Here is a 10196-nt window from a genome sequence, read left to right as displayed (position 1 = left end):
AACTTCTTACAGTTTGTTGTCCCTGTTGTATAACTTACATGCTATGAGAGTCTTGAGAAGCACAAAAGTAAAGTAAAAGAACTCTCTTCCAATATGTCTGTGTCTGATGTATGGCTAGAAAATTATTTGAATTATAGTTTTTTTAAATTCTTTTTTCAAACTTATTAACTCAGAACTCAAGTGAAGAATCTCACGACAGTTCCTGCTGTAGGTGATTGAACAGAACACAACTGGTGTCATGATTTAACAGGTTTATTTTGGTGCCATTTTCATTCCTCTACTGCACTCTGCTATAATTTCTACATTGTCGAAACGATTCACCCTGTCGCCCTTACACTATAGCACCCCTAAAACAATATGTTTTTCTAATTTTAGACCAGTCCACACAGTGGAAGTACATATACCAAACATTTCACCAAAACTTTCACCAAAACTGCCCTAGATATAATAGCTACATGTTTATTACAACAGTAGACTGTGTAAGTTCCCGATTAGGCAGATGAAGCGATGGTTTCTGCAGGTGCAAAACAGACGATGCAGTAGGTGTTCTCATTGTTGGCCCAGTGGGCCTCCACTGTAAAGCCGCTCCTTTCCGCTAGGCGGCGCAGCTGCTTTAGGTTCCACTTGCAGCTGTAGTTCATCCCTTCGGCCAGATAGATCCTCTCGCCATCTTGGAAGTCAAGGTCAAGCGAAAGTTTTTCTGGACCGGAGAGAAAATCACTATGAATGGGATTGCCAACAGCAAATGCAAACTACGATTTTATACTCGCCGCAGGATACCATATGGCTGCTATATGGTTGCAGTATGCAGTGTTTCTGTATCTACAAAATCATGTGGCCGTGGCAGCTTGAAGAGGTGGCAGCTATAGACTATCTCTTAATGCTTAGGTCAATGGGAAAAATCCAAGGGACTGACAAAAAGTGACCGCAATGGCCAGGTGGCCGCTATGCAAAGGTGGCCGCTAATACATGTTTCACTGTACATGGAAATGAATGCAAACAGGTTTTAAAGAAAATGTTATTCTTACGTAAAGAGAACCAAGCATGTTAGCTCACAATGCAAACACCATATTCACTGCATGGAGATTTGTGTCCTGTGGACTCTTGTTGAAGGAATGAGTATGTATCGGGGAGTGTGTGGCAGTAAAAACCAAGGACTAGTATTATTGTCTACCAAGCCAAAGGCAAAGACTATTAATTATACCATTCAAAAGCATCAACCATTGGAACCCTGTTGCAGAGGGTACAAAGTAAGATACTACAATTGAAATAAAGCATTCTGAGCACAAGAATACTCACCAAAGTGTACCTGTTGGTTGCCAACACTACGTAGAGACAGCTGAATGTAGCTGGGTGTGTCGCCATCCGCTGGGTTCTCCACAAAATCAAAGGTGTACTCAAATTTCCCCTTCTTCATGTCCCCACCAAAGTCCTGGGATAGACGTTGAAAAATGCATTGTTGATTAGTTAAATTAAAGTAGATCATCTATCCCTTCTTGAAGTTGAAATATCTTGTTTCAAAGTTTGCAACTGAAATTTCCCATGCATGCAGTTCCAAAGAAAGTTGTAGAGGGCCCAGATTTATGTTCTTCCAAAACACGAGCTATTTACCAACCAAACATTGTGACCATACGAGGGGCGTGCAATAAGTAATGGTCCTGACCCACTTCCAGTTGTCTGATCTAAATGAAATTTTGTATGTGTAATAATTCATATCTCTATGGGTTATGTTGCAAAAGACAGCTCTGAACTAATTGTGGTTTCTGATTTACTGGTGTTTGAACTTAGTCAGGTGCGAAATGGACCAGGTGTGAAATGGAACCAGTTGAGTGTCGCGCAGTGATCCGGTTTTTGTATTTGAAAGGACGCACACCAAAGAAGACTTTTGATGAAATAAATGAAACTTATGATGATGATTCCCCATCATATGACCTTGTAAAACGCTGGCATCCTGAATTCAAACGTGGCTGGAAGTCTGTGGAAACAGCTCCCAGACCTGGTCGTCCCTCTTGTGCCATTGATGAGGCATCAGTTGGAGGACCAACCTGGGGTGTCCTACAAAATCGGTGTCCAGAGCTGCATCAAACGATGGGAGAAATGCATAACTCTGGGTGATTCCTATGAAGAGAAAGACTAATAACTGTGCCAAGTTTCATTAATCTCCTGCTATGGGAAATGGGTCAGGACCATTACTAATTGCACGCCCCTCGTAGCTTACTGAGAACTTAAGATAATCTTGACCTGAAATCGTGATTAGTTGGATGGTTGATTGAATTTTATTTTGTAAATGATGGGCAAAAATGGATACCTGATTCAAACGACATATGAAGTTGTCCCGTAACCATGGCGACCACTGGTCATCGTAAGCCCTGGACAGGGCCTCTCGATCAGTGTTCATGTCCAATCCCAGGACAAGCCTATCTTGCTCTGCAATACACACGGGAATATATGTTAAACAACAGAGACGGGGGGCGACACAGGTAATCTGGCATTTACGACCCCCTGCTGCAGTCACGTGTTTCCGACGTCAAGTTCCAGAAGCTGGGGTAGACGGGTCCATTCCGTGAACAAGCTGACTATTCTCCAAATAACTGGTAAGTAGTTAGGACGTGTCGCGTTTTTAAAAAAAAAATCTATAGATCATGCATAAATAATGCATCCAAAGCGCCATACAAGGTCGTTGCTCCATGTACACTGCATATTAGAGTCGTTTTCAGGAGGTCATTTGAGGTCGTTTGAATTGTTTAGGCAGACCTGTGAAATTGTGGCATGGTTGCTTCAGGCGTTGTTGTTGTATAAATAACTGGTGGTGAATCCCACGTTTTGTGGAGTGAACCATGCGTGTCTAATTCCATGTGTTACTAGTATTTAAGCCAAATTAAGGCATTATGTGATTATGGCCCTGCCCACAAGATCCTTCAATAATAACCCGGATGGCCGAAGTCCCTTAGAAATCACATGTACTGGGGGTTTCCTTTCCGGATTCTGTACTTCTCGTAATCAAGGACATTGTCATGGACGTAATCACATAATACCTAAGGTAACACCTGGAGTTAGACATACAAGATTCACTCCTCAAGAAGTGAGATTTAGAGACAATAAAAAGTACATTCCTGATAAGTCTGATAATCGTTGCCTAAAGCATACAAATGACAAAGCAACCTTTACCAGACGTACGTGGCATTCATCAATAAATTCCCACTGTTCGTGTAGACAGTGTACATGTAGTGATGAATAAATAAACCATGGGATCTAGTCGGTCACGGATGGAATAAAGCCTTCAAACTCCCGCTGGATGTTTTCTTTAACTTACAGTTTTCTTTATAAGATATGCCAAAAATAAGTAACTAAAGCAACTGGATATGATTTTGGAAACGGTCAGACGTTTCAGGTAGAATCCACTGCCTTTCGTAATGACACTAAAGTGATGTTTTTTTTCGGAAGGGAAACATATTTTTTCTCTGTCTAGCCCAAGTAAAACTAACCAAGCTGATACTCAGGCTCAGAGAGAGGACTATCAAAAAAGCTACAAAGACTGGCGCCCAGGCTACGATACATTGTCATTTAACCTGCAACGTTCCGTGTACTACGTACAAAGAGGCGTCTGTCTTTCTTAAGGGGGGTATATGTGCAAGGGGTCGTATGGAGTTCTTTAAGTCTCTACCAGGCCCAACAGGTCACTATAAAAATAGTAGAAATTGGACAAATGTCGATGCTAAACATGCCAAAGGAGCTAGCTGGAGTATGGTTTGCGACCCAGCTAACTCGTCTGACACATATCGGTCTATACATATATATTAGTGTCCAATTTCTCTTATTTTTCCATCAACCTTTGAATCCTGGTAGAGGCTAAGACTGCCATACGGACCTCATACGGACTTGAATATATGCGCATGTGTGAACCCCCCTCAAAGTTGTTACAATATGGTGGTTTTCTTTAGAAGTAAAACTGCAGGTGCTTACCGCTAAGTCGCATCCTTATATCCACCATCATCTTCAGTTGTTCCACCAGCGGGATGTTACTGAAGCTGCTCCCCAGGAACAGGAGCATCTTGGCTTCAGGGCGGGCGGCAATGTGCCGTACCCCGTCCATGTACAACCCACCGTACGGCTCCACAGTTAGTCCCGGGTAGTCCCTCTCCAACTGCCGCCCACAGTCCTCAATAAACTCTGTGTAACAAAAACAGGAAACAAACAAACAAACAGACCGAAAAGGCATGAAAATATGACCTTCTAGAATTAGCAAGTCATGCACATGTGTCCACCCATTTATTTGTATAAAAAAGGAAAACTTGAAAAGCTAGCCTCCATAGTAGGCTCTCTAAGGCCTTTTCTCGTCATTTTGGTCTTTTGCTGGCAATTTCTTTTTGTACTACTAGGTCGCTTAACCATTGCTCCTGTATTATGAGCAGAAAAAAGGCCCCAGAGAGCCTGCTATAGAGGCTATTAACGGTTACCCTTGGCTATGTCCACTGGAATGAACGTGAAGCTTCCGTGTCGCTTCAACATAGCCTCGATAACCAGGCGGGTTTTGGAGGAAGCTCCGCTCCCGAGCTCCACGAGAACGGCCGGGGACGAGATTTTGCTAGAGATCTCGTCCCCGTGTTCTTGTAGCACACTGTATTCGTGCTTCCACAGTTTGTAGGTCGACGAGTTGTGTACAAGTCTGTGGAAACGGACAAAAAAATAAAGCCACGAATCTCCAAATGTATGGCGTTCAATAAAGAAACAAAGGCATCACTTGCAGGCCTTTCTTCCTACGCAGGGACATCCAACGGCAAAACGGCCTGTCTGGATGTACCCTGCTTTCTCAACCGTCACTTTTAGTTCCTGTGGGCGTCCCCTCAAACCAGCTGTCAGCCAATCAGAGAATTCGAATGGCCTTTCTGTTTTCAAAAGGGGTCTCGCATATATAAGGGTAAGCTCATTAATATTTATAAGCATGGCGGTCAGGAACTGAGAGTGACGGTTGAGAAAGCAGGGTACATCAAGACAGGTGGTTTCGTCGTTGGATGTCCCTGCGCAGGAGGATGCTAGTAGCTCTACGAGAGCCGATCGAAGTTTCTGTTTTTGGGGAGCGCGCTGATTTGCAACATGTGTTACACCCCTAAAAGGCCTGCAAATGAGGCTAGAGACACCACACAATGACAGTCGAAACCATACGTCTGCTTGAAGATTCGGGAAGGTTATGACATTCGTCATTGCTACATTTTGGGTCGTCTTTAAGGCACTTTCCTAGTGGTAGCCAATGTACACTCCTAGGCCGGGCACACTCCTTTGCCAGCTTTTGATACTACACGCATCTTATGCTACCGTAGGATCTGCTTGGAGATTAAGCCCGCCCATCTCTGTCAAAACGTGGGAATGCAAAATTAAAACATAGAAGTACAAATATTTGACGGACATGTACATTTTTTGAGTGGGTGAACGGATGAAAATTGATGCGTGCGCTGATGTCATTCATGTAATGAAATCAAGTCACGGCCTAAGCGACTAGTACTCCGTACTCAAGACATTGCAACGCTGTTAAACGTCACAGAAAATGGAAGGACCGAGAGAGAGAAAAAAGAGATATGATAGCCGAATAGCCACTTAACTGATTAACCATCTAGTTACTTGTACTAAATGCAGTTTGTGGGTTGGTTGAAGTTACAATAGACAAAGTTGTTCAAATTTCAAAGTCTTATCTTACCAAAAAAGGCTACGGCAGCACTTCCACATAAATTATGTAAATGATGCACTGATTTGCATGATTTATGTATGATAATGTTCCCCTCCTAATGCTGCAAAAAATGGATGCATTAGTGATTATGCATACTCACTCCTCGTATAGTTCCGAACCACGGGTATCGTACAGGTACCAGTGGGGCACGTATTTGCGACGTGACGTCAGTCCAGCCACGACGGGCAACAACTCTTCGGCCACGTCACCCATGCTGATGACGTCATCTATGCTGTGGCCGTTGATGACGTCATCACCTTCGCCGTTCACCACCGTTTCCATGGTGACAGCTCCATTCACTGTTCCATTCATAACGGGGTCGATGTTTTCATTTGCATCTAGTTTCGCCAGGGAGTTCATTTTTTTCTCACTGCAACACAAAAAAAAATTAAGTTCACAACATGAAGATACCTTCTTATTTTCTTTCAAAGTTTTTAAAATCTTCATTTAGCCTTATATAATCCCTTCGGCCTAAGCCGCGGTTTTTAGGGGTTCAAAGTTTGGATCCCTTGCAGATCCAAATAATCCGCTGGAGGGGGGGGGGGGGCTTAACCGTCAATACCAAGAGCTATCTACCATAAAAAAAATCACGAACACAACATGTCCAGAACACGAGATATCATTGCTTTCCACTGCATTACCGTAGAAGTCTCTGCCCCAAGCCATATCCCGCTCAAAAATCGCGACCACAGCGGTTCGGAACAAAATATATTCGACCCGAAAGTTCCGCTGAAGTACTGTAGAAAGTTACGATTCCACATGATTGTTGTTTTTAACCTTCCTTTTTCCGACCCTGTGTATTCCCTATTCTGAGCTATCCCCCTAAATCGTGGATTGGTGACATCTAATACTAGTCTGTGATTATCTATTGCAAATATGGTAAAATGCTGCATATGTATATGCATGGTGGTAGACAAGTGGTTTTCAAGACTCTAGTGTTAACATATCCATCGCCCGCGGGTTAATTCTTTTAGAACCCGGGTGCCACGCAAATCGCTCGCTCGACGGGTCTGCTAATACCCCTGTCACATTATCCACGATCTTCGGGCGTATCGATGGGAGATCGGCCATATTTAAGTTCGACAGAGGGTTGCGCGTATCTTTCACCTGAAAACCGTCCATGCCACATACAGTCAAACCTGTATTAGCGGCCTGGCACCTTTGCATACCGGCCACCTGGCCATAGTGGCCACTTTTTGTCGGTGGAATCTGACGGTGGAATCTGACGTGTGAACGCGAGCGGGAACACACAGACAGACGGCGAAGTATCAAAGCCATCATCAAAGGATCCAAGCCGAAGGATCAATTTGAAATATGACGATACCGGTCTCTTCAGACAATATCAATTGTAGAACATTTAAAACTTTTATTTAGCCTTTGTTTTCTTAATACATATAGTATAACAATCATTGCAGTACATGTACAGTATTGTATTATGTGAATAAAGATCAATGATTACTTAAACCAATGGTAAATTATTGCTTGTGGTCAATTAATCACTATAGAGAGGTGGCCACTACAGAGAAAATGCTGATTCAGCATTTTCTCTATAGTGGCCAATTTTGACCAGTCCCTTGAGTGGCCGCTATAGACAGGTTTGACTGTATAAGCCATATTAGTACTTCGTACCTTGTACAATTGTTGTGCAATAAAGTTATTATTATTAGCGAGGCTCGGGCGATCGCCGCAGAATCGTCGTCCGATCGATTTTCGCCAAATGTGACAAGGATATTAAGCCCTGAGTTCGAAGACCTCATACTTCCATGAAATATAATGAGCTTTTTTCCTAAATTTCATCAAAATGTGTCTCAAATTTGTATAATCCATGCTTGGCGATGTTCACCTTAACTAATTTACACACGTCACATGCCATAAGTCTGAAATTCAAATCATCTATTGCGAAAATTAAACTTACACCACAAAAGCATCAATTCAACACCTACCCACCACCAAAAAATCAACACCACAGCAAGTCCAGGTGCATAGATATACAATGTAATAGAAAACGTGCTGCTGCAGTACCAAGGTCAACCAATAGGGGGCTCAAAATCGACCTGCACCATCACCATCCCCACACCTACCTAATCTCCAAGCAGATCCTACAATGGCATAAGATAGTACCAAACTGGCCAAGGAGTGTAGTCAGCCAAGAGGTGTCCATTAATTTGCCATGTAGCGAAACACACTCCTAAACCGGCTTCACTTCTCTGCCAACTTTTGTTACTATCTTATGCTACCGTAGGATCTGCTTGGAGATTAACACCTACTCACCTACCCAAAAACCTTCAAGTTGGCAATCAACGGTTCTTGAAATATAACCCCACATACAAGACAAACCAGACCCTAAACAGCAGGGCCAAAACCATACTTCCGTCTTCATGGAAGTGACAAGGAGATCTATATTTGGGCGTAAAACGCTCTACTGACCTAGTAGGCCACTATAACCAATACTACACTACGTATAATATTAATGTCCTTGGTATAACATAAATGGCCCAAAAAGGTTTTGGCTCAATTTCTCGACAAGCCCGCCATAGAAAAAGCCTTACAACCACAGAAGCTCATTTTGACATGCATTTTTGAAATTTCAACGTACATGTAACTGAAAGAAGCAAAACCGGTTTAGGCTTCAGTCGAGTCATTGAAACGCTATACCCACCCCCGGTCTTATTAACTGACCAGAGACATGAAGAAAGGAGGACAAATCCGGAGTACAGTATGTAACGTTCTAGGCTAAAACGAACAATGAAACAACGGGAATTTACCTAGATGTTTTCAGGTCGAAACTGGTCTCGGTGCGTGACAGATTCTCGGCGATGTATTTCTTCAGAACGGCACTCACTTAATATCAGTCCCGCTGTCAATCACCCGGCGGGTGATTGACAGCGTGACCGTAGTCTAGACAAAGGGAGGGCGGGGCTCATTCCGTGCCGTGTTCATTGTCGTGTGACCTCTTGTTAAGGCGTAGAATGCATAATAGATGAATACATGTACACGCACTACCAAGGAATACTGACTACTATGTCAAGCCGACTCTACCAATTCCAATTCTACTATTTGACCATCGATCCGCGGAGCCTGGTAGAAGCTACAACGAGTTACCGAAGTTGTTTTTTTTTTTGGGGGGGGGGGGGGGGAGGGGGTTAAACTCGTTGCGGCTCAAATTAACCTCGAGACTTTGGCATCCATGCAATGGACGAAATGTCCGCAAGGCTGTGCTGGGAAAACCCTGCAGATACGAAAAACTACATTGTGTAGGGCTAAGTTCTCGTCCCGGACATGGTGTGGTCTTGACATTCAGTGGGTGGCAGATAGCTCTTGATGTCAAAACAAGGTGGGGCAGGTTTGAGCCGTTGAATTTTGAAACTGCAGTCATTTTTGTCAGAACATTCCAATTCCAAACACGACAATTGAAGAAATGAACCACAGATTAGGCATGTGGGTAGCTTAGGCAAAGATGCACACGGTGATATGCATATTATGCAAATGGTGGCTAAATTCGCATAATTGATGAGGAAGTTGTATAATTCCATTGTTTTCCATAACTAGCTTCAATAAATGTACCACTTGTAATTCATTAAAGTTGGAACAGAACAGATACCAAACATGCAAGTTAGGAACAGATTTGCATAATAAATACAAAAATGGCCAAACCGCTTAATGATAAATGATGGGAACTTTATACTTGTGACATGTGTTAGTTGAAGGCGAACATCACAATTCATAAATCATGCAAGTGTGTAAGTTATTTGCACAAAATCTATTTCATGGGGGTATGAGATCGTCGAACTCTAGTTGATTTTAGAAAACCCCGGTTAGAAGCCCGATAAAACGCTTGAAAATACGTAAAAAAAACAGCCGAAGTCGAACCTCTGCTTGATAAGTAGCCCCAAGCGTAAAGTTTGCTACCCCTCTATAGAAGTGTCATGTAATACTGGAAAAGCTGCTTTTAGTACTTATAATTACATGTGATTTCATTTGGTACAGTTTGACACACAGTGACCATTTAAGAAATGTATACACAAAGACCGTGGATTGTTGACTAAGTATATCAAATGTCTAAAAGTTTCCAACATCATATCCAGTTGCTTGAGTACGAACTGCTTTTCGGCGTAAGATCATGATATACTGTTTAAATCTACACATTACGAAGAAAAATAACATATCTAAGTATTGGAAATATACGAGAGAAGACTGCCGTCATAATAAGACTGCAGAATGCTGTTAGAAACTACATAACGAAAATAGTACTGGAAGACATACCTGTATCAGGATATAGATCATATAGCAAAGAGAGAGAGAGAGAGAGAGAGAGAGAGAGATACGAGGGTGTAATTAATAAGTTCGCAGCCTCGCCTCAAAAGAAGGTACACAACCAAAATTCCTTGGTATAATTAGGTCACACTGACTTTTAAGTCATGACAGCCAGTCATCAATCAAATTTTTTATGGATGACATCCTTCTGGGAACCCCA

General features: G+C 42.6%; 1 protein-coding gene across 1 annotated transcript; it reads right to left on the bottom strand.

Moving 5' to 3' along the window:
* Positions 1-239: 239 nt before the first annotated feature.
* On the bottom strand, positions 240-4669 carry LOC118403345 (histidine N-alpha-methyltransferase-like). Its single transcript, XM_035802051.1, has 5 exons — positions 4458-4669; positions 3964-4170; positions 2309-2427; positions 1300-1432; positions 240-700 (listed from the first exon to the last, which is right to left on the bottom strand). The coding sequence occupies exons 1-5, from the start codon at positions 4507-4509 to the stop codon at positions 492-494; spliced, it is 720 nt and encodes a 239-aa protein (XP_035657944.1). The 5' UTR covers positions 4510-4669; the 3' UTR covers positions 240-491.
* Between the last annotated feature and the right edge of the window lie 5527 nt (positions 4670-10196).

The sequence above is a fragment of the Branchiostoma floridae genome, chromosome 16 (genome assembly GCF_000003815.2).
Source record: "Branchiostoma floridae strain S238N-H82 chromosome 16, Bfl_VNyyK, whole genome shotgun sequence".
Classification (NCBI taxonomy): domain Eukaryota; kingdom Metazoa; phylum Chordata; class Leptocardii; order Amphioxiformes; family Branchiostomatidae; genus Branchiostoma; species Branchiostoma floridae.
Note: the sequence above shows the minus strand (reverse complement) of the source record. Positions and strands in the feature narration are given on the sequence as shown.

Coding starts and splice junctions, on each gene's coding strand:
- LOC118403345 (XM_035802051.1), bottom strand. CDS start 4,509: ATGTTGAAGCGACACGGAAGCTTCACGTTCATTCCAGTGGACATAGCC. Junction 1,433..2,308: donor TCATATGTCGTTTGAATCAG/GTATCCATTTTT, acceptor CGTCTATCCCAG/GACTTTGGTGGGGACATGAA. Junction 701..1,299: donor CAACCAACAGGTACACTTTG/GTGAGTATTCTT, acceptor TCTCCGGTCCAG/AAAAACTTTCGCTTGACCTT.